This window comes from Notothenia rossii (assembly GCF_949606895.1).
Source record: "Notothenia rossii genome assembly, chromosome: 5".
Classification (NCBI taxonomy): Eukaryota; Metazoa; Chordata; class Actinopteri; order Perciformes; family Nototheniidae; genus Notothenia; species Notothenia rossii.
Window position 1 is genome coordinate 29013092 of NC_136903.1, and position 25234 is coordinate 29038325.

General features: G+C 39.3%; 2 protein-coding genes and 1 long non-coding RNA gene across 3 annotated transcripts in view; 1 reads left to right on the forward strand and 2 right to left on the reverse strand.

The window, feature by feature from the left end:
- Positions 1-25234, reverse strand: part of LOC307038538 — a 295724-nt gene that overhangs the window by 242520 nt on the left and 27970 nt on the right. The window lies entirely within an intron of this gene.
- LOC307041372 (uncharacterized protein) overlaps positions 1-25234 on the forward strand; it is a 43191-nt gene that overhangs the window by 2039 nt on the left and 15918 nt on the right. The window lies entirely within an intron of this gene.
- LOC307039169 (piggyBac transposable element-derived protein 2-like) lies at positions 12746-15187 on the reverse strand (the record flags this gene model as incomplete). The annotated part of the gene is made up of 2 exons (XM_079681015.1): positions 14764-15187; positions 12746-14421 (listed from the first exon to the last, which is right to left on the reverse strand). Exons 1-2 carry the CDS (start codon positions 14945-14947, stop codon positions 12746-12748), a joined length of 1860 nt encoding a protein of 619 aa, XP_079537141.1. The 5' UTR covers positions 14948-15187.

Sequence of the window (25234 nt, forward strand, 5' to 3'; positions counted from 1 at the left end):
TTCAGCTACTCAGGAGGGTTTTATATACCTAGGAATAAAAAATGTCCCGGAAATTGAGAATATTGTCCCCTCCAATTATGACCCCATAATACAGTAACAGAATCTCCGAATAGATGGATGCCAATGCCCATCTCCATGTTAGGCCGTATTCATATTCTTAAAATGTCTATTCTGCCAACATTTCTTTACCTGTTTCAGTCTATTCCTCTCCCTCTTTCACAATACTTTTTTTGTAAGCTCAGGCAGCTCTTCTCAAAATTCATATGGAACAACAGGCGTGCAAGACTACGGCTCTCCCTTTTACATCTGCCTTATGATAGAGGAGGACTTCTATGGGATTAGTTTTGTATCATAAAGATAAAGCAACACTTTCTCAGAATAAAGCAAAACTATGAGTTTAAAAGAAAAAAAAATAAGTCAAGCAAAATAAAATAACATTTAAAAAAAACTATAAGTTGCAAACAATCATTTGTGTAATCATGTAAACTATAAGTATTTTTTCTTTGTTTTAACATAGGTTTTTGTTTGCAGTTCTTGTTTCTTCTTTCTCAATGATCAGACTTTTGCTCTCGCTGCAGCTTTCTCGTTTGCACTCCCTCATTTGTGGTTTGAGATTTTGACACAAACATCCCAGGTGGGCGGGACTTTCAGGAGTGTGTCCCCAGTGGCTACTCAGTTTTTGAGTGACAGCCCACTACAACACAGATCATACAGTGCAACTCATGCAGCAAACTCCGGAGTCCACTCGGCCACGTTAGTGTCGGTGTCTCCTGGGGAGTTTCATGAACATATCGGACTTCTCTTATGGCTTGCTGTGCATTATACTTGTGATGTGTAGTTCATACTTTATTCCAACTTTAAATATTGTAATACCTGAACACACTTAAATAATTTCCCAATTTGGGATTGATAAAGTGTCTGTCTGTCTATTTATTAGATTAAAAAAACACATTTATGTATTTTCAAACTATGGTGATACACAATATAAACTGTATACTATTATTTTTCAAAGACATGTTACATTTCAAAAGCATATATTCCTATGTTTGGGACAAACAATTAAAGACTGCTTTAATTGAACAAATTCTACAATATAAAAGTGGGAGATTTGCTTTATTGGACAGAGCAGACTTAGGCTGCATACCAACACAATTAGGAACATGCTCACATCTTACTATGTTGGTCTGAAGAGCTGAAGCATTCATACACAATGGATAAAACCGGTGTTGTTTCATTCTATATCCTGTGAGAAAATGATATACATTTAGCATTACAAATTTGACATACTATTCCTAGCCTGAGGAAGATATGAATAATCAACAGATTTGAATGGAATATCTAACATTTTCATATAGAATAAAGACAAAAGAGTGATTATACAAATTACATTTATTGAAATTTGAACCAGAAGATGAAGTCTCAAAGAATGTTTTAAATAAAAGGAAATAAAACTAGAAGGTGGATAATAATAAAATCTATTAAATGTATAATATGTAAAGACATTTGGTCAAATGAGATGACACTGAGCAGGTGATAACAGTAAAGCCAGCGTGGATGAAGCTGGTGCAGGTCTTTCTTCATGCCCCCCCCTCCGTGCTGTCCCCTCAGAGGAAGTGGGAAAACGGGATAAGACTCTGGACGACACGCTGTCTCAATGATCCGCACTGTTAGTATGAGAGGAAAATAAATGTTTTAGGAAATGAAAAATATAGGGATGCACCGAATATTCGGCCGCCGAAAATTATCGGCCGAAAATGGTTAAAAAGGCCCTTTCGGCTTTCGGCCGAAAGGGTTCTAGCACCGAAAAAATATCACCGAATGTCAGAGAACAGGGTTACGTTGGTAAGCTAACGTGTTGTTGTGATGACGTAATCAAACCGCGGCGACAAGCACGGCGCGCGACCATGCTCGCGGCTGGCTCACAGCCAACATGTCTGCCGCTTGGAGATATTTAAAAATATCAGAGAAAGAGGCGCGGATTGCGATTTGTAAAACCTGTTCAGCTGACATTTCTCGAGGGGGTGTAACTGCAAAGACTTTCACCACTTCGGGATTACTCCACCACTTGAAATCAAAACACCCGGACAAATATGCGGAGTAAGATCAAATCACAAGCACTGACAGCGAGAGACTGTTCAGCGCTGCCTCTCATGTGCTTGATGAGAAGAGGAACAGACTTATGGCTGATAAAGCAGAGAAGCTACTGTTCATTAAAAAGAACCTCCCACTTTTCCCTAATAAGTAGACAAGGCTGGCTTATCATAAGCTTATCTAGTTCTACATGTCTACTCTATACCCACTTTCCTGAACAATTTTCATTGTGAGTTATAATTCACCATCTCAGGTTATCATTAGGGGGAAATGACAGCAGCACAGTGTTCAATATATTGTACTTTCGGTATCTAAATGATACAATGTTGTTTACATTGCTCATGAGGACAGACCACCTTATTTGCAGATTCTTGAAATTGTAATTTAATTTGTAATTGGTTGTGGATTTTGTATCCAGTTTTCACTTTATTTATCTCTACAATGTTTACTACTTATTTACAGATTCTTGAAATTGAATTGTAATTTCATTTGTAAATAGTTACATTCATGTGGATTTATCCAGTTTGCACATTTGTATGCATGCACTTATAGGTGCATTTGTTGTTGTTGAAGGCCTGGCTGTTACAGTCTTTATTTACACTAGTTTGTTGTGGGCCTACTGGCCTAGATGTTTATGCAGGTTTAAAGCACCTTGGCTTTGTTCTGAATGCACTTTGTTGTAGTTATCCTACAGAGAAAAGAAAATGCACTTGACTTGGAATTAATGGACTGTATGCATTCAAAAGTGCTGAATAAATGTTTTATGGACCCATAATAGTGATTATTATTTAAGTTAAGTTTTGCCATAATCATTTATTTTTCCATAATCAGGCAGCTGAACAACATTGGAAAAAAATATATACATTATATATATATATATATATTTCTATTAATCATTTTCGGCCTTTCGGCTTTCGGTTTTCGGCCAACTGTTTCCTATTTTCGGTATCGGTTTCGGCCAAGAATTTCCCATTCGGTGCACCCCTAGAAAAATATGAAGTTAACAAATAAAACACAGCTCAGGGACAGTCATGGACGGTAGGTTTTCCTACAAAGTTAACTCAGCCTCCATTGATTTTCATATCAAATTAGCGTGTTAATAAAATAAGCTATCATGGCCATAGCCGCGGGAATTCATTTTTCTCAGCGGGTGCTGCCAAAAGTGGGGAGGGGGGCCGCTTCAAAAAAAAAGAAAAAAAAGGAGGTGCCCGGCCGGGCCCGGCTGTCAGCGATAGGAGCCGCATAAATTGTTTGTTAAAGGCGAGACACGGCAGGCAAAAACATCGTTTTTCATACACTGGTAAATGTTGAGATGTTTTGCTATTTTGATTCCATAATATGCTTTCTTTCAGGATTTTGGAAGGAAAACGTACAAAATACACATTTAAGTGTTTATTTTACTATAGTTTGTCTATTTGTGTCTGTATATTTCTCCTAAATTCACCAGAAGTTAGCATTCTAACGTAACATAAAGTACGCGACCGCTGTTTGCACCATGTCATCAGAGATATCGTTGGAAAGCTCCGTCTCTCCTGCACAATCTCATCAGATCCAAATATGGTCATTTCCTTTGTATCAGCAACCAATTGTGAAAGTACAAAAGGGTCTTAGACCAAGAAACAAAATCTCATTGGCTGGTGTCAACTTCTGACAACGTGATTCATTCAGATGCGTCACGTGGTGTGCTAAAACACTTCCTTGTTAGCTTTCCGCTAGAAATTTAAATCTCAAAACGGCAAAAGAACGGCGAAAAAAACGTTCACAGAGAAGACAACAACAATTGTCACTTGCACGAAGCAAGGTTATACAAAAAACAAATGACCCCGAACATGAAATACCTTCACGGAGTGAGTCGAGGCGCAAGCTGTCCTCCAAAGAACAGGAGGGTTTAGCTAGCGCCACACTGCAATCTTTAAAGGTTGTTTTCTCAAAATGAGTTTTTTCTCCTACTCTGAGTCCGAAATTTCCACTTCAGTTGCACTTACATACACCAAACCTTCCAGTTATATTCATATCAATATTATGAAGGCTTTTACTGAAGGTTTTGTTCATATGTCATTCATAGCCTGAATTATATACGATTTTATACCTAAAAACATGGTGAAAATTGATATTTTAGTATTTTTAGTATTTTAGTATTTTCTGATTTATGGAGTGATAAAAAGAGATATCCAAAATCCCTTCTGTAAAAGCCTTAGATGCTAATATGACTACGAAATGAAACAAGAATTTTGAACCTGGCTTTATCCAAAGTTCAGATTTCGGTTCCTGAAATGTGTTAAAAATATGCGCATATTTAATGAATGATTGATATTCAGAAAAAAATTGCCTTATTGTAGGTAATTAACTGGAGAAATTTCTAGCTGATATCTTTAAGTAAAAAAAAATACCCTATTCACCTGGGGTGTCTCGCCTTAACTGTTAGGCTTAATAAACCATTCTATAACACATAGGTTTGAGCAAGCTCTCTGATTGGTCAATAGGCGTGTTTGATTCCACGATCAAACAACGATCAAATAGAACGTACCTAATCACAAAGTATCCAGTGGCCTACACACGCCACTAGCCTACCGAAACTACTTCCATGTCCCTATCGTGTGGTTTCCATAGCGACGTTTAGCGACACACAGCTGTTACACTGTTATACATTGTCTCTCGTTGGAAATCGGTAGCTACAAAATGTCAGATTTTAAAGTTAATTTTGATTGGGGGCCTCAGTATTTTACGAGTCATCGCTTCGCAGCTACTGGGCCCCATCTCTAGACAACAGAAAGATGTGGAGCAACGCGCTTTTTGCCGTTCCGGGACACGCCATGAAACGGCCACTGGAGGAAAGCTCTTCCTATAACGTAGTCCTACCCATGAACACCACAGCACCACCTGCAAAAAAGTCTGGCATGGAGTTCATGGAGAGCTGTTTCAAGAATTGCACTTTTAATGGCAGCATGAACATCCACCTTCCTTCTGAACCCAAAATGTTTCAGGACCATGGACAGCCTTATTTGATTTGTTCCGCTAATCCCACACAGTGATTACTCAGATATTTAAATAGCCTAATTCAAGAATTGTTTTCAATAAATTCTTTTCAATAAATTGGTTAATAATATATTATTTACTATAATTATATCAATAACTGTAAGCAGGGTAGCAGGAGTGTTTGATCGGCTATCGTTACCATGGGAACTACTTTCTAGGAACTACTTTCTGACGGAGATTAACTCAAGCAGAAAGCGTAGGTTTGGGAGCAAATTAGCCCACATTATGAAATTATTTTACGATATTGTTGATTACAATTATAGTTTGTGTAAAAGAATCGCAATCATACACTTGAGGCCGTTCTTGAACGTCATTATTGGTACGACAGTACTGCGGCAAGCGCCTCGGTCCGTACGCCTGTACTGGAGTTCAAGAACGGCCTCTCGTGTATGATTGCTTAATTATAGACCTACATCACTTAGCAACAGCTGCACATGCCCACATGCTAACTATGGGTCTTACAAACCTACATAACATTACAAATAGTCAGAACATATTATTTACAATAATAAAACTATGAATTCAATTTGAACTGATTGACAAGGCAAAACACTGCACAGCGGCAGCAGCATTAAAGGAAAAATATCGTCTTACCTTGTGTTGGGGCTTCACAAAACTCTAAATCATGTAGCCTTCCTCTCTGGGGTGGCACTAATGAAGACCCTCATTAGAGCAGATACATCCACATTGTCCAAAATGTTACTTTGGACATGCATCAAAGTCAGATGTGTCAGTCTCATCTGTGTCATATTACTCTAGTTGTAGAGGTGGTGGGCTGAGGAGTAGCTGGTGGTCCACTCTTTTTATTGGGTTGTTTGTTGGAGAAAAAAATCCCAAATCCTTTTTTTGCGCCATTCTAGAAAGTTGTCACTCTGCAGTGTGTGTGTCGTGTCAATTACGTCACTATCCCACGACCTACGACCTAGATGACTCGGATTGTATTTATGTGGAAAATAAATTCAATACAAATATATACTATGACTATTATATGCTACTGTATACAGCTAATTTTATTTTAAGTAAAATCATAACTATTTTATGTAGTTTAATCATTTTTATTTAGGTGGTCACTCAGTTTTTCAAATGTACACCACTCGCTGCAGCACCCCCAGCACCCCTACTTCCCGCGGCTATGATCATGGCTTATACTTGCATATCTAAATAGAATCATGAAAGCCTGTTGCTAGAGTCAGGCACACGAGTCCCTTTGAGTGTGTGCGCCGGTGTCTGAACGCTCACTCACTGCTAGCTATGTAGCTAACTGTTAGGCTACTTAGCTTGCATTGTTATGAATCTAAAGGTAGCAAAAGCTAACTTTCATAGCACAGCTTTACTTCTCACTTACCACAATAAAGAAACAGACCATATAGTACAGCACAAACAACACAAATGTGACCCGCTCTATCGAAATCAGTCGGAAGTCGCAACGGCTCATTTCAAAATAAACGTGGATTTGCGTAAAAAACTATTTTTTCGGAGTTCGGGTGTTTTGTTTGATTTTAAACAAACAAAGTCTTGGCTTTAAGAATACGCAACTTTTATTTCCAAACTCACACGATAAATACATTCTTTATGCTTGTAAAGGGAAGATGACAGGCAATCTGCTCTTCCGCAGCGCCGCCCCCCCTCCCTCCGGCTGACATTATGAATGTAAGCATAGAGTAATCATAAATAACACGGCAGGGTCCGTTACAGTTTGTTTTCATCTGATTTCAATTAAACAAAGTCTGGCCTTTCAGAATATTAAACTTGTTTCGGTAAATTCAGATGCTAATTACAACTTTGAAGCTTGTAACGGCATAATTACAAGCGGAGAACGGAGTAATGTAACGTCACAGCAGGCATAACAACAGCCGGTGTTTCTCGTGAGGGTTTTCCCCGGGAAACAAACGCAATACACACAAACGCAAAAAGACAAAAACACACACACACACGTACACACACACGTATACTCACACACACACACACACACACACACACACACACACACACACACACACACACACACACACACACACACACACACACACACACACACTCGCGAGCTTCCCCTAGACTAGTAATCCAAACGAAAATATCTTCCCTCCGTAGTATTTTGATCATTTGCTCCGCTAATAATCAATCAGATCGATGGATTCCAGAGAAGAGAAAACTGTGAAGGCCTTTTTCTCAAAATGATGACTCAGTGACAGTCATTATATAATGTGACATATTTTGCTTAATATTTGGAGTACAAAAACAATCCTGATATCATTAGAAAGCCATGATCTCCTCTTTCCAACAGTGTATACAACTCAAAATTTGTCTTCGGGTCAATGCGAATTTCGATGGAGCTGGTCACAAATGATCAATACATACATATATTTTCACTTGTATTATTATAATAATTGAAATGCTGGTTCTTCTGGGGGTGTTCTATCCACGCTCGGACAGCCACCGCACCGCAGCTGCCTGCACTGTACAATCGCTGGAGGACTGGGCTGTCACTCAAAAAACTGAGTATGGGAACGCACCCCTGAAAGTCCCGCCCACCTGGGAGGTTTGTGTCAGAATCTCAAACAAAAAATGAGGGAGCGCAAAAAAGAGAGCTGCAGCGAGAGCAAAAGTCTGATCATTGAGAAAGAAGAAACAAGAACTGCAAACAAAAACCTATGTTAAAACAAAGAAAAAAGACTTATAGTTTACATGATTAAACAAATGATTTGTTTGCAACTTATAGTTTTATTTTTGAAATTTCTATAATTTTTTTAAATATTTTTTTCTCTTTTAAACTCATAGTTTTGCTTTATTCTGAGAAAGTGTTGCTTTATCTTTATGATACAAAACTAATCCCATAGACTTCAAGTACCTAATCTACAATTGTATTATTGGGCAGCGCAGCTGCGCACAGCAATGTTTTACTTCTCCTCCTCTGACCCGCCAGCATGGCTAACCATTGAACGCAATACAGCACCGGGCCTATCCCTCCAGTCATATATCTACTCTGCTCATGCTAAAAAACAAAAAAAATGACAAAAAACCCATTTGTTAAAAATACTGTTTCTGTTTGGCATGAAGCACATGTCTATATAGGAGATGCTCCCAAACTATCCCAGTTCTCCCCAATATGGGGTAATGACAACTTTGTCCCCAGAAGAGCGGGTGGGGGATTCAAACAATGGGCTGCCAAGGGTCTGAGTAAAATAAAAGACTTGTATACAGAAGGAAAACTTATGTCCTTTCATCAGTTGGTTCATAGATATGCCATCCCTAGAAGCCACTTCTTTAAATTACTGCAGTTAAAGGGAGGGAATCCTCATGACACAAATTTTTAAATAATTATCATCCGATAAAACAGACCAGTCTATGCCAGTCTTTTTTTTTTTTTTAATCCGATGACGTTATCAGTGATTTTAAACTGATTAATTACTGAAATAACATCAACTCTGTGGGCGGCGCCATTTTGACGAGTCACATGACTTATTTTAACGGAAGTGACGTGAACTATGCGTTTGGTGTCGAGGACAAATTCACGTATGTGCTTTGTTCATGTTGTTTACTCTAGTTACTCTCAGAATTCTATTGAAATATGCCTCATTGTATCGCGAAACATTGCCACAATTCGGGTAGGAACAATCCACGGAATGCTCTGTGTGCACGTGCACGTGTGCTCCGTGAATGCTTTCCTTATTTGATTGATTAACTACTATGGAATTTATTCAACTACATTGTACCATTATTATGTTAGGCAGGGCGGCCAACACTCACACATTGAGCTTGAGAGTCACGCAATTAACGCATATCTCACGCCACACTTGCCTTTCCTCACGCTAAGTTTTCGTCCAAAGCAAATGTATATAAATATACAAATAAAGTGAAGGAACAGCAAACCGAGCGGTCTACGAAATGAGACGGTCTTCTGGCTTAGTTCAGTAAAGTTGGAACAATATTGGAAGATTCTGATTTCACGGATCAATAACTCATGAAAACGTTATTCAGACACAAATGACGTCTCCTAAGTACCGTGGTAAGGTTGACAACGATCTACAATCACATTTTGATTAAAAAAAAGCCAATACGCGCCGTCCTCCGAGCTGGGCACATTACATTGGTCTCTATCCGCAGCCGGAGAAGAAAGAGTGCTCTGCTCAGGGACCGTCTGCAAAGTGCAACTCCGAAAAAAGAGAATACAATAATATTCAATCACTATTATACAGCTTATTACTACCAAACTCACCACACACATCAATAGTCTCCCGGTGGTCATAATACAGCAAGGAGTTTGGAAGAATATGCTTTTGAATAATTTTGGGGAATATTTATAATGTAAAATCTTCAATAAATATGGCATCATCTTAAATAACTTTAATATTATACAGTATATTTCTACCAAACTCACTATTTGCATTGTTGTTGTTAGCATCTGATTAGCTTAACAGATATTAAAAGCTGTTTCTAAAACAATGAGAGGGAGAACTACAGCTCAGTGAGGTAAGGGACTCTGTTTAGATACTTTAGTCTAGTTATCTCAGTGGGTCTCATACGTTTTGGTCACCATTTATGAGAATAAATGAAAAACAGTTATGAAATACTATATGACAGTGAAACAAGAATACAGTTTAAAAGGTGAGTGGTTTGTAAAATATCCATAAAGAAAAAGAAAATCTGTTTACCATAAATTCATTTTGCTCTCAAAGTGCACCAGGTTGATGCATTTAACTTCAATATTTAAAAAACAAATCTTCCCGGGGGAGCATGCCCCCGGACCCCCCTAGAGGAGATGAGGACCCCCTCCCATTTATAAAATAGCACTTGATTGTAAGAGTTGCGGGTACACTGTGTATGTGCGTATTCCATTGTAGCGCCCGGGTACATTAATGGGAAACCCTGTACATGTTCAATACATTTGTAACACTGTGCACATGAACGTTTCTTTTTTCGGTTCACCAAAAAAAAATCTCACTCCAAGCTGAACTCAAATGTTGGCAGCCCTTTGTTAGGACTCCTAGCCTACATTGTTCTATAAAAAGTGCATTCTGTAGATATGCTTTTTGATTTCTTTTATCATGGCTATACTTAGTAAAGTTTTGGTTTTGAAAATTATCTGTCATTGTCCTTCATGTCCTTGCCATGCAATTGTAGACAGAATCCATTTGACACGCTTTAGAATGAACAACTATAAACTTCTTACTGAATATGGTCGATACAGAAAATACTCCTGTAAATGACAGGTTGTGCAAACATTGCCATGAGATTGAGGATGAAAATAATTTCCTCCTAGAATGTAAATGTCATTATAAAACTATAAAGTCAATTCAATCTTTAATCCAGAACTTCCTAACCAAATAAAATGTCTTTAGTTGATGTCCATTAATAATAATAATAATAATAATAATAATAATAATAATAATTGTAAAGTATATAATGCTAAGAAGAAAGGGCTGTACCCGTCAAATTTACCCACCTTTCATTTATTGGTTCAACCAAAGAGGTGCGTTTCACATCCTTCATGGCAATCAGTGCTGTTCTCAATACAGCTTTTTCCAACACCACAGTGTCGAATTCCCTGTGTAAACATATGCAATCCAAGTCGTATGTGAACAGTTTATTTTCAAGCTCTTCAAGATCATGACAACATATGTTCATAAGAGGATTGTCCATGGCTACACACCAATCGCAAGTACACCATTCATGTACAGGTCTCCCTACTCTCCCCCCGAAATCAATTGCAAGAGTAAAGGGATCGTCTCCAGCAAGATCACCGTGCTGTTCATCCTCATCGTCACTGTACCTGGATTCCTGACGGTTCTGGCCACTTCACTCGAACCTGTATGGCTGAATTCCCCCATCCAATCTCTCCACATTGCTCAAAACTTCTTCCTCGGCTGACGAGTCCGAACTCAAATACTCCGCAATGTTTTCGTCGAATGAGCTGTCGTGTTTAAAAAGTGAACGCATAGATGACGTCACGACCTAGTTTTTCGGATCATGTAACTACTGAAAATGGCCAAAATGGCAGCTGCCTGATGGAATATACAGGTTTTGATAAAAAAAGAGCTATAAAATCATTATTTACCGGGGAATATCGCTGATTTCTTCAGGGTATGGTTTAAACATAATGTTTCACTAAATACTGAAGTTTTTATTAACTATCTAATGACTGGAGCCTTCCTTTAAGGAGCTTCATATCAGCACAGACTAAATGCTTAGATGAGCTACCCTTGTCAGTTGCGGAGAGGGCCACTCTAAATTATATGGATGCTCGAGGCCAACTATCAGTCATTTATGTTCTGCTGCGGTCCAAATCAAAGGACAACTCACACTCAAGACCAGGGACGTGCACAGACATTTTGGGGGGCAAGGGCTCAAGTGAGAAAAAGAGCACATCCCATAATCATTTATTAAAAAAAATGTAAAACTAAAAGTTAAATATAGTTGCACATCTCTGGCTTATCGACCAATTAATTTTAATACCCTCACACTCACGCAATTGTTTAATACTCAACATAATTCTACAAAATCAGTTAACACAGAGACAATGGTCTTCTTTAGTATTCACTACGCACAAGAGTAGACAACAAGGAAACTATGCCACAATGTACATGTTTTCTATGCTACTAGTTAAAATTGCTATAATAATTAGTTTATTTTAGCACAACATTAAGTCCTTTGAATTATTTTTGTGGTATTAAAATAAATAACACTTCAAAATCAACAAAAATCTTCATACAAAACTGAAAAAGGCTGTTCTCTACATAAATACGCAAACCAATACACTACTACAAGTAGGCCTAAGTTTAGTGACAACAATTTCACTCAGTGCATTCTGCTCTCCTCTCCTACTCATCCAATTAATTTAATTGGACAAAACACCTCAAAAATGCTGAAAAAAAGGTGCAAAAATATTTATTAGAAACATGAAAAAATACTGCAACTTTACTCAAATTATTTAACAATGTCTTGAAATCTGAAATTAAATATTGTGTTAATAACTTCTTTTGTTACTAACTTTCTTTGTATCTTGTATCTTTCTTTGCACTTGGAAGTTGTTAACCTTGACGCCTGAATTTATATGCAATTATGTAAAAAAAATTATTTTATGTGTTTTTGCTTTCAAGCAGATGCTAAAATAAGTGGAGATTATTAATTTGAATTTAGCACATAGAATAGATATAATTTTGGGTATGATGCAAATTAGCGACAACAGGCATTAATGGATAAAATAGTAATTTGGGGTATGATGCAAATTAGCGACAACAGGCATTAATGGATAAAATAGTAATTAAAACACATTTCCCATATCAGGCATGTAATTCATTTTATTGATGCCAACAAATAATTTAAATATAAATAGTATTCATTTCATGACAATATGTCAACAGACATGCAAAACTCATGACAATGACAACAAAACCACAATAAAAAAACAGCGTGTAGAACTGTTTGTAATAGAGAGAGTGTGTGTGTGTGTGTGTGAGTGAGAGAGAGAACGAGAAAACACTTAGAGTGAACAAAGCTGTCTTACTCATGAAGCTGTCATGACATGTCAAACAGACATTCAAAAACTCATGACATCATTCACCATTCATTATAACAATGAAAACAATAACAATAACAAGAACAAAACAGCTAAGGTGTCTCACTGATGTAAATCTCTGAAGCAGTTGTTATTTTTGTTCAGGCACAAGTGAACATTGCACTTCGAACACTTGATCACAGTCTGTCCCCTACAGTTTGGGAGTTTGCAGCGCTGTCGTGAACTTTCAACCACTGGCCAGTGACCCACAGCATCTGCGCGGACTTCCTGTGCTGGTATGGCCTTGGCTGGGCCTCTGTGTCTTTTCCTCTCAAACTCTCTTTCCAGATCTGATGAAGGGCGTCCCCTCTTCTTCTTGGACAAGTCCTTGCCCTGCATGCAGAGAGCTTGTGCAACTGAGGTTCTGAAGGACAGCAGATCCCTCTGCTTCTTCTTCGGGATATTCAGGGATTCAGAATCACGCCGATACAACAGCCAGCTGTTGACAATGGCCATATCCACAAAGTGAAAAAAGAACCTATGGTAGTACTTCTTTGACCTAATGTGGATGCGATAATAGGCAATAAGTGCATCAAGAGCATCAACGCCACCCATGAACTTGTTGTACAGGCTAATGATGTTTGGGCATTCCACAGTCATTCTCTTCTTTTGCTTTCTGTCCCATCTTTCCACAGTGGAAACAGGCTGGGCACTGGCAAAAGTGCTGGCAACAATCACCCCTCTGTTGTCAAACCATTTCACAGCTCTAACTTCCACATTTTCCACAACAGCCTGTTTCTCCTCGAATGTCCCTCTGCCCTTCTTCTTCATTTCTCCGTCCGCACTGAAAGTGCAGCCTTGGAGTCGATTTTGCCGCACTGTGCCAAGGGCAGGTATCCCGTTGTTTGCCAGAGCTACAAACAACTGCAATGAGGAAAACCAGTTGTCAAAATATAGCAGGTGATTGAGTGCACCCTGAATGACTTGTGCAAGCTTTAGCACGATGTTTCCGCTTGCCCCAATGTCTGGCCCGTTTGGTGGAGGGTCAGATTTCCCTGCAAAGATGTCAAAGGAATGCACCAGCCCCTTTGTGTCACAAAGCACAAATATTTTATATCCCCATTTGTGTGGCTTGCTGGGGATATATTGCTTGAGACTTGATTTGCCTTTGAAAGGCACCATTTGCTCATCGACACAGAGCATTTGATCTTGCGGGAGAGCCTGGAATTTTGGAAGAAGTGCATCAATCAGTGGCCTGATTTTGAAAAGTCGATCCTCGTTGTTTGGTGTCATGTTGTTGTTGAAGTGGATGTAATGTTTAATTGCCTCCCATCTGTCACGGGGCATCACATCAGCCACATGTGGTAGTCGACATGCACTGGACCAGTACATTCGGGATCGAGGTAAGTGCAGAATGCTCATGTAAACAACTGTGCCAATGAACTGTTCCAGTTCATTACGATCCAATTTCAGCGCACAGTTTGGATTATTTTGGGTGCAGTATAGATTGCTCTGTTCCACAATACTGTCTAGAAGCTCTGTGTCAAAAAAGTCTCTGAAGTATTGGATGGGCAGTCTGACTGCATCGGCCTCAGGAAGAGCGTCTTGCCAAACTGGGACTTCTTTCTGTCTTCTTGCTGTCTTCCACTCTACCCTCTGTCTTTTTTGTTTTGTAGCAGCTGCTGTGGTAGCAGCTGCTCTCGCAGCAGTAGCTGCAGAACTGGTGCTAGGGACCGCATCAGAGTCTCCATCAGTGCTGCCACTGTCATCACTGCTGCTGCTGATGCTGCTTTCGTCACCTGGTGTAAAAAAAAAAAGGTCACTATTGAAAAGAGCAGACATTTTTATTTATGATTTATGAGTACAGTTGTAAGACAGAAAAGTTCTTTGAAAACAGCTTTCCATACTTTGAGGTCAAGCAAAATGAAAAAAAAAAAAGCCACTATTGAATGCAGACATCGTTATTTACATAATACAAAACATGTAGGCTACTCATTGTGACATCCACAAATATTTGGCTAACAACAAAAAGCTGCACAATATTATAACAATATTCAGCGTTTTCCCACTGACTTTTCTGCCAGTCTCGCAATGAACGGGAAACACTGATATTATAACATTATTACTACTATTCTCATCACCTGGTGCAGGTCTATAATCCTCATCCTCATCACTGTCTCCACTCTCACTCAGACAACTGTCCTCACTATCTGATGGTGGAACCCTGGTTTGTACTCCAGGAGTTCGTTTTCCATAAAACATGGATGTGTTCATTTTTTCTCCTGAGCAAAAATAAAGGGCAAAAATTGCATTTATATTCAACATTGTAACTTTATAAGGATTATAGAAAGTTACTAGAATTGTATTTCCTATAGAAATTGTGTATGACTACCGCTAAATATAGTATTGTTTAGATACGGCCGAATGTAGCCAATATGAAGCCGATTGTAACCAATGTAGACAATATGGCCGAATGTAGCGAATTCGCGACACACAGAAAAACTTCAAATAACTTCCGAAATATCTGTCAAAACTATTCTATTCTGCTTCGTTAGCTGCACAAACAAACAACAGCAAACATATTTTTTTTTTCAATAACTTACCTCAAATAGGAACGTATCTATTCGTATTTGCCTTCTCCACTCATTAGCGTCTAACCGGATATGCCCGCCTTCGTCGACCGGATGTAGCTCCCACTTTGACCGGTCCTACTAGAAACAAGTGCTTTGCAAAACGTTCCTAGGTCCGTATCGAAGAGACATGAACCGGCATTGGGGGAACACATGCACGATCTCGGCTGCATTTTTAATAGAAGCGGTTTGAGGCGAATTCGCGACAATAGGCGTTAAGGGGTTAAATCTTTTTTCGCTTCACTTGTTGTCTCTCCTTTCTCCCTTACAGCAGCCACCTTCTGCGGGCCATGTCCCTGTAGATGTTTATTACTTCACTGGATAACAGGAATGTCCTTCTCAATAGCGAGGAGGAGGAGATCAGAAAGCCTCTCTTCTGTACTTTGGCTTCTGAGTGTGTCTTTCACACACTGGCAGCTTAGTCATTTGTTTATCACCACTTACCTTCAAAATAAGCCAAGAAAAGCCGGCATAATGTGGGACAGTAAAGTGGGAGGTGCTGCCACCTGTCTGTCTGAAGGGACTGCCGATGTTCGCACCGCTGTGCGCGAGACGTGGAGGGAGGGAGGGAGGGAGGGGAGAGAGAGCAGCGGAACTTGACAGTCTAATCTCCCGACCTGATATTTTTATTTTTTATTCAATCAATATATTTTTGGAAAGTGTGCGCAAACAGCAGTAGATATATATTCATTTATTTAAAAAGCACCCCATAAAAAGGGCACTTTCTCTTGAGGAAGAAAAAGGGCAGGGGCTCAAGCCCACTTTGAGGTCTATGTGTGCACGTGCCTGCTCAAGACTCAATGCTTGGAGAGATGATTTAAAAGTAGACATTACAGAGACTGAGTGGGAAAATGCTTGTTTAAAGGCACAAACCCAGACTATAAACACTGAACTGAAACTGATACGATATAAATGGCGGTTCAGAACCTATGTTACACCTGTTAAACTGAATCTGTATAATCCTAACATTTCTGATAACTGTTCCAAATGTGACGATAATGTTGGTACTCTGCTGCACTGTATGTGGGAATGCCAAAAAATCCAATCATTCTGGAAAGATATAGTTAACCTGATTGCAAGTGTAACTGCTATACAGATTCCTCTCGACGCAAAGCTCTGTATATTAGGTATATATCCCGACCAATTTGTACCAAGCCGTAAAGCAGTGCCCTTGATTCATATTCGCAGTAATTGCACTAAGGTGGAAAAATACGGATGGTCCTACACCTGCATTGTAGCTGCGGGAAATGGCGTCCTGCCTTGCTTTGGAAAAATTAACCTATGTGATCAAAAAGAAAGTATATAAGTTTAAGGAAATATGGGACACATTCATGCACTTCCTTGAAAGTGATCAAATGGAAATTGATGAGTGAAATTGATGGATATCGCTATCAAACACTGATAAATAATAAGGAATAATAACAATGCTGCTTATAATAATAACGATAATAATTATCTCTAAATATAGAAACAAATTATTCTTTCATATACATTTTTTGTATTATTGTTTCACATCCTTTATTTATATCTGATTGTATTTACTCCTGTTTCATTTCAATCTGTGAGGTTTCCCTGAATGTCCGATGTTGAGGGTGGGGGGTGGGGGGAGGGAGGGTTATTTTCCCATGTGTTAATGTATGTATGTATGTATGTATGTATGTATGTATGACTGTATGTTCTTTCTATGTTGAAAAACCCAATAAATATAATGGAAAAAATAAATAATACAAAGTTATTATGGCTGTGTGTACCTTGTGTGCACCGCCTAGTTGTTAAAGCACATTATTGAATTACTGTTTTTATGTGCTATATTTGATGAAAAACATATTAAGAGTACATACTTTCATAGGGAGAAAGTAGAAGGTCAATGATAGAAATATAGAATGTAACAAATCAAGAAGATACTATAAGTGATCTCTACAATAAAACAGTTTAGTGCAGGATGTACAAAGATATTAATAGGAGGATGCGCAAAACGGAAAAAAGAATTAACCTTTATTTAAACCGGAGGTGCCCAGTACGTCGACCGCGGTCATCGCGAGTCATTCATAAAATAAAAAAAATCCAGCTCCGTTAAAATAGACAAAACAGGTTTTGATCCCTCCTCCCTTGGCCTCCCTGCCACTTAATTCAGGGGTTTACTTGATTGACAGAAAAAGCGACCTATCGCTTTCCAGTCTGTTAACCCAGAATGCAAAGCGATACAAAATCAAGTGCCGAGAAAACTCAAATTAAGTTAAAGAGACAAATAACAAAATGAGTGCGGGACCGAGCAAAAAGCTAAAGACATACCACTTCCACACAGAATGGGAGGAAGAATATTTTTTTGTGGTGTCACATTCAAAGGTTATTCGCCTTATTTGTAAAGCAAGCGTCGCTCTGCCAAAGAAAGTTAACGCATTATCGGAGCGTTCACAGGGCATATGACAGCGACTTCCCTCTGAGTAGCGAGTTAAGAAAGAGAAAGGTCATGTATTTTTGCTACAAAAACCTTATCTCGCAGTCTTAGTGTCGCCAACTCGTTTCTAACATGCAAAAAGACAAACAAATGCGTCTATGGTCGGTGTATTTTCGACCTTTCCAATCGAGACGAGATCTCTCTCTCCCGTCTGTGTGCGAGGGGGCGGGGCAGTTTACACACACACGCGGCTGCCTGCTACATTCAGCAACACACGGAGGAGATGGCGGAGAGAAGCGCTCCAAGGTGTGGTTAAATGTTACCCGTCTTAAGGTGGACAATGCTCCTTGCCAAGAGTGTTTAGCATGTAAGGGCGGTAACACGAGCAATTTGTCCAAACATTTAACAAAAGTGCACCACATTCAGACGGAGGAATGCACCGGGTTCGACTGTCTTTCTAGTAGCTCTGTAGCCCCACGAGTAACGTTTCCACGTCAGGTGTTATGTATGCTAGCAGCAAAACACGGAGTTAACTCAAGTATTCAAACATGGGTGATTAGATTAGATGGGATGATTAGAGGTAACATAGTTATTTATTTTGTTAACGTTTCAGCTATTCTGTTTACAGTTCTGTCATCAGATTATTTAATATGATTTGTTAAAACTGTTGTTTCTTTTGATGTGAAATATTATTTATTTTATTTAAATAAAAAGCCATGTTAATTTTGTTCACAAGTTGTTAAGTTAATTTAATAATATATGTATTTTTCAATCAAGTATTCAACTTTATTGTCTTCATTGTTAGTTTCCACATGCCTAAAACAACCTCAAGCTAAATCTAAAAGTTGATGGCTAAATAAGAGCGTTTGAGAAATTGTGAAAGTCAGTAATAGTCCGAATAGCCCATTAATCGTTTCATTAATCGATAGATTAATCGATTATCAAATTAGTTGTTTGTTGCAGGCAGCCCTATTGTAGTTATCCCATGTATAAATAAAACGTGTTATTCAGCAACCCTTGCAATTTGGGATTTTATTTTTGGTTGACCTCGGTGAGCTGGTCATTTCAAAAGTAGCTCACCAGCCAAAAAAGTGTGGGCACCCCTGATAATACTTTAGATTAAGGTCTTCTTTTAAATAAGAAAAAAGCTTTGGGGTATCTATCTACAGATAAATATTAAGCCTGGCAAAGTACTTAACGTCTAACATATTGCTTTCCTGCAATGTTAACTATGTTGAAGCACTTATTTTAACTGATATTATACATATGAATGATATGGTAAATGGACTGTACTTATATAGCGCTTTATCCAGTCTTTAAGACCCCTCAAAGCGCTTTACATACTACATGTCATTCACCCATTCACACCCATTCATACAGAGCAGTGTACCTTACTCTATAGGACCTAACATTCATACACATTCACACACCGTTGGCCATGCCATCGGGAGCAACTCAGGGTTAAGTATCTTGCCCAAGGATACATCGACATGTTGACTGCATGGGCTGGGATCGAACCCACAACCTTCTGGTTGAAAGACGACCGCACTCCCTCGCAGCCACAGTCGCCCCTGATACTCTTATGTATGTAGATAGTATAAGAAATATGCAGAATATGACAGTTTCGCATTATGGACACAAGCAATTTTCACCCATTTATTAATTATATGTTTTATATTTTTTACATACCAATGTGTTTAATACTGGCAACTTCTAATTGTGGGAAAAACGAAAACGTTCAGTAGAGACGTCCCATAGAACATTTTGCGAAACACAATAGCCAGCATGTGTAGTTCTGGGGGGACGTTCGATTCCAGTTTTGGATAGTCTGGTGTGGTTTCGTTCCATTTCAAACAGCTGTTTGACGCTCTGCGTAACCTTGGCGCACTGCCACTCCAACATCCAATCCCGGAGCTTGAAGATTAATCACGGGGACAGTAGTCCTAAACGATAGCTAGGGATTATGGATAGTGTAGCGTCTTCGGCCATCCTAAACTTAGAATTTTTTTTCGGATTTCATATCGCATTAACACCATATCCCATGCATTGCGGCTAAAACATCCAATCAACGAGCTCAAACCATAGCTGAGGATCTTGGGTAATCAGTTCAGTGGCTGTGTATCACAATGATGCTCGAAATGTCCCTTATAGGCCTACGTCTGTTTCCGGTTATTTTTATTTTGAAATTCAGTTACTGACGGACGCCAAAAAAGCCAGAGATTATAGAATTAAACAATAAATAAAAACAAGGAAAATTGTGTGTTATTGAGTAAATAACAGTGTGTTATTTAGAAAATAACAAATTAGAAGGAAAAAAAGATTTTTTTAAAATACAGATTTCAGTATCCTGAGGCTCTGAGCCCCATTCCTTTTACTCAGAGACGACAAAAAAATCCGACATTATACGATTTAAAATAAAAACAATAATCGTGGTTTGATATTGAGTAAGAACATGTTTTTATGAACCCCACAGCTTCCGGTCTTCCAAGACCCGAACGGACAAAAAGATGGGCTGCAGGCACGAAGCATACTACCAATAGAAATACATTGCTTTTAAAATCGTTCTGTGTGAAACGAAAAAAAAGGGGGAAATTGTGTTGGTGAACAAGAATCAATAGATTAAATGTTGTCACTATAACACGAAATGCCGTGAGACTGGGTTGTCTAGGCACACATCTCAAGAGACTTGAGGACAGAGAGAGAAGGGGCCCATAGTGTGTGTTACACACAAGCCTCACATCAAATAACGTGGTTACTTTACTATGAAGGGCCGTGTAGGCCAAAATTCAAACCCACCTCACACACACACTACTGAAAACGTCTGGCCTTGCACACACACACACTACTGAAATACTCATATACACTGCTGAACACCTCACACACACTACTGAAAACATCTGGCCTTGCACACACACTACTGAAATACTCTCATATTCACTGCTGAACACCTCACACACACACACTACTGAAAATTAACCTCACACACACACAACTGAAAATTAACCTCACACACACAAAACTGAAAATTAACCTCACACAAACACAACTGAAAATTAACCTCACACACACACAACTGAAAATTAACCTCACACACACTACTGAAAATTAACCTCACACACACAAACTACTGAAAATTAACCTCTCACACACACTATTGAAATACTTTCACATTCACCAGTGAACACCTCGCATACACAACTGAAAATTCAACCTCATACATGCAACTATAAATTAACCTCACGCACACACTACCGAAATACTTTCACATTCACTACTGAAAACCTCATGACAGGCAAACAGTTTTTACTTATATCATTCACAAGAAGAAAGAGGCTAGCAGCACCAAAGCTACAAGTGAAGCTGCTACTAGTACTACATCATCAGAAGAGCCACCTAAAGACGTGGATAATGCTAGCACTAACGTTAGCTGCGCTAGCAACGTTCCCCTGGCTAGCTCAAGCTCACCTTTCCAAGAGCTATGGACGGAGGAGATGTGGCGGAGGAAACAAGAGGTGTGTGTGTGTGTGTGTGTGTGTGTGTGTGTGTGTGTAGCAGTGCTGTCTGTCTTATTTGCAATGTAGGCTTAATCAGAATAATTTCAAGTTCAGATTCAATGTTGTTTGCATAAGTAGTTGTTACGTCCCGTCCCTCTCCCAAGCGGTAGTGGCTCGTGGGAAGACCCGCAACATAAAAACAACCACGCCAAACACAGAATGTAGTTAACGACGGGCATTTATTGGTAGCACAGCCGTAACTCATATGCAAGCCTACCGGCAGAAATGAACCAAGTCTAGAGGACAGCGTAAAACAAAAAAAAGAAGAAGGGCGCCTGGACCAGCCACACCATGGACCGTAGGACCCAGACTTCCCTCCTCTACCCAGAGGTCCAAGCACAGCCTACTGGGAAGGAAACAAAGCCGCGAAAAAAACCTATGCTAATATCCTCCAGAGTTCACACAATAAAATACAGCATAAATATGTATATCCACAAGAGGCGAAAGGAAAACCACGGTCGTCATCCCTCGGTTTCAAGATGGGAAAAGAGACCTCTTCTTCTTCTTCTTTTCTTTAATGGCGAATCGCTTCCACTTGGAGCATATATCGCCACCTACTGTTTAGTTATTAAATGTTCATACTAAATCCTTGTCCTCAGACCAGTGCTTTTGAGGAATTTGAAGATCAGCTTGTTTGCTTCATTTCTTGATTTACTTTCAAATATTGCCTTGAAATCCATGTCCTTGATGTTGAGTTGTTCCAGTGCAGTTTTCAGAATGAATCTTTGTCTGTTATAGTCCGGGCAGCTAAAAAATACATGATGTATTGTCTCTGGTTGTTGGCAACCATCACAATTGCCATTTGGATGTTTTCCAATCAGATGCAGTGATGAGTTTAGTCCAGACTGTCCCAATTTTATCCTGCTGTTGATGCTCTGCTCTCTTCTACTACTCCCCCAAGTGCTTCCTGTTCCTACTTCCCTTTGTATCTGATATAAATGTCTTCCTTTGGTGTTACTGTCCCATAGTTTTTGCCATTGTTGCTTGATAACCACTTTAGTAAAAGATTTGACTTCTGCTCTACTGAAGGGTACCATAATATCAATCTGGTTTGCTTTCAAACCACATTTTGCCAGTTGATCCACTACTTCATTCCCTCTAATGCCCACATGCGCTGGAACCCACACAAATTGAACAACAATTCCCAGATGAACTAACCTAAACATGCTTTGTAAAATTTCATGTAAAATATCCTGACGACATTCTGACGAGAAGTTGTTTATACTCTCCAGAGCTGCACTGGAGTCAGAGCAAATGACCACTCGCATTGGCTGTATTTCCTCTACCCACTGAAGTGCTAGAGAGATAGCCATCATCTCTACTGTATATACTGCAATGTGATCACTTGTACGCTTTCCCACTTTGACTTTTAACTCAGGAACATAAAATGCACAACTCGTTAGACCATTTTCTGGATTTTTGGATCCATCAGTAAATATTTTTATAAAGTGCCCATATTGTTCATGTAGAACAGTGTTCACATAAGCCTGTACATTGAATTTGTTTTTCATTGAATGTACCCGTTTCAATAGTGATAAATCTACTATAGGTTGAGGTAGCAACCATTGTGGAACAGCTGATAACAACACCGTCGGACTAATATTCCATTCCTTAACTTTGAATTCCTTACATATTTCCAAAACACAAAAACAAAAACTTTCTTTTTTTATTTTGTTACTTTCCCAACTTGTTTGTAAAGTTTGTTTAGTAGGGTGAGTATCTTTATGACCCTGTAGATTTGCCCAGTAATTAACAATTAACTGCTTTCTCCTCAAAGAAATAGGTACTTCTCCGACCTCTACCTGAAGTGCCGACACTGGTGTAGATCTTACTGCCCCACAGCATATCCTTAGTGCTTGTGCCTGGACTCTATCTAATTTTTGAAGAGAAGAGTATGCAGCTGACCCATACACTATTAGTCCGTATTCTATGGCTGATCTTATTAAGGCCGTGTATACGTTCCTCAAAGCAGCTTTATCAGCCCCCCACTTAGTGCCTGCCAAGCACCTCATAACATTTAAAACCCTTTTACATTTATCTACGACTTTATCAATGTGAGTACTCCATGTGACTCTCTCGTCCAACCATATTCCCAGAAATTTAAATGTCTTCACTTTCTTTAGATCTTGTCCATAAAGTTTTAGCCTAACCTCCTCACCTATCCTTTTCCTCGTAAAAAATAAAGTTTCAGTTTTTTCCACCGACAATCTAAACCCCCATGTCAGAGACCAGCTTTCAATTTCCCTAATGGCTTCCTGAATCTTAGCTACAATATATTTTACATTTCTGCCCCTTTTCCAAATAGCTCCATCATCTGCAAAAAGTGACTTACCAATATCAGATCCTACTTGTGTATATATATCATTGATCATGATAGAAAATAAAAGAGGACTGATGACACTCCCCTGCGGGGTTCCATTTTCAACTTCATGCCTTCGAGAATATGACTTGCCAACTCGGACTCTGATGGCACGGCCAAACAAAAAATCCCTAATCCAATTATATACATTACCTCCCAGCCCCATAATGTCCAGTTTTATTAATAATCCTTCCTTCCACATCATATCGTAAGCTTTTTCCACATCAAAGAATACAGCTACAACACACTCCTTGTTCGCTTGGGCTTTCCTGACTTCAGACTCCAGGCACAGCAGTGGATCTAAAGTACTCCGCCCTCTTCTAAACCCACTCTGATAAGGAGTCATTAGTTCATTTTTCTCAATGTAGTATGTTAGCCTTTCTGTTATCATTCTTTCCATAACTTTACACAAGTGTGATGTCAGAGCTATAGGCAGGGGTGCACACAACTTTCTCAGTGAGGTACTCAGATGATTTCCTGGAGTCAGTGTTTGGTACTCCAACTTCCGGCTCCCCTCAAAGTTCCCATGAAGCCCTCTGTATCGCGAATGCCAGCGGGTGGGGGTGCTAGTGGAGTATGATGAAGCCCTCTGTATCGCGAATGTCAACGGGGGGGGGGGGGGGGGGGGGGGGGGTAGTAGTAGAGTGCAGAGCTTCGTGACCACAGAGCGTGTGAACGTTGTGATCAGCTGTTTTAGCGCAGTGCTGCTGTACAGGCCGACGTTAACAGCAGCCCTGTCTGTGCACATGGAGACCAACTCCGTCGTCCGATGATCTAACCGCCTTCTGGAAAAGCTTCACATATACATCGGTACGCAAATGCGCTTTGTGACACAAGTGACGGTACGCATTTCAGATTGTTGCCGCGCATGCGTACCACTTATGTGCACCCCTGGCTATAGGTCTATAACTGCCTGGACTGGTTGGATCTTTCCCAGGTTTCCTAATAGGAATAATGACTGACTCTTTCCATATTATTGGCAGCTTCCCTTTCTCCCAGATCTTATTGTACATCTCCAGCAGCTTTCCTAATGCAAAATCACTTAATTTGGTCAACATTATATAACATACATTATCTTTCCCAGGAGCAGTCATTTTACACTTACTTAATGCTCTTCTCAACTCTTGAATAGAGAAAGGTATATTTACAACACTCTGCGATGAATGTCTTTCTTCATATACATTAGGATGCTCATCTAACACTTCCTGCCTCCTGATCTTACCTTCTTCTGTCAAATTTTCCGAAGAATGAACTTTGACAAAATTTTCAGCTAGAATTTCTGCCTTCTCCAACTTCCCGTCCAATCTCTAATACTGGCAGGTTACTCTGCTGTCTTATTCCCCTCATCTTCTTAATCATTCCCCATACTTTATCTAATGGTGTAGTTCTCCCAATACTTGAACAGAATCCTCTCCAACACTCACTTTTTGCTCTTTTAACAATGTTCCTTACCTGAGCCTGTGCCTTTTTATATTCTAATAAATTATGTAATGAATGTGTCTTTCTTAGCTTTCCAAACAGCCTGATTTTGTTTCGGATTGCATCATTACAGTCTTTGTTCCACCACGGTACCATCTTAACACATTTACCAAGTTTCCCAGTTTTATTCCCAATAGTTTGATTAGCGCTTTTGATTATATTTGAAGTAAATTGCTCACTTATTTCATCAAT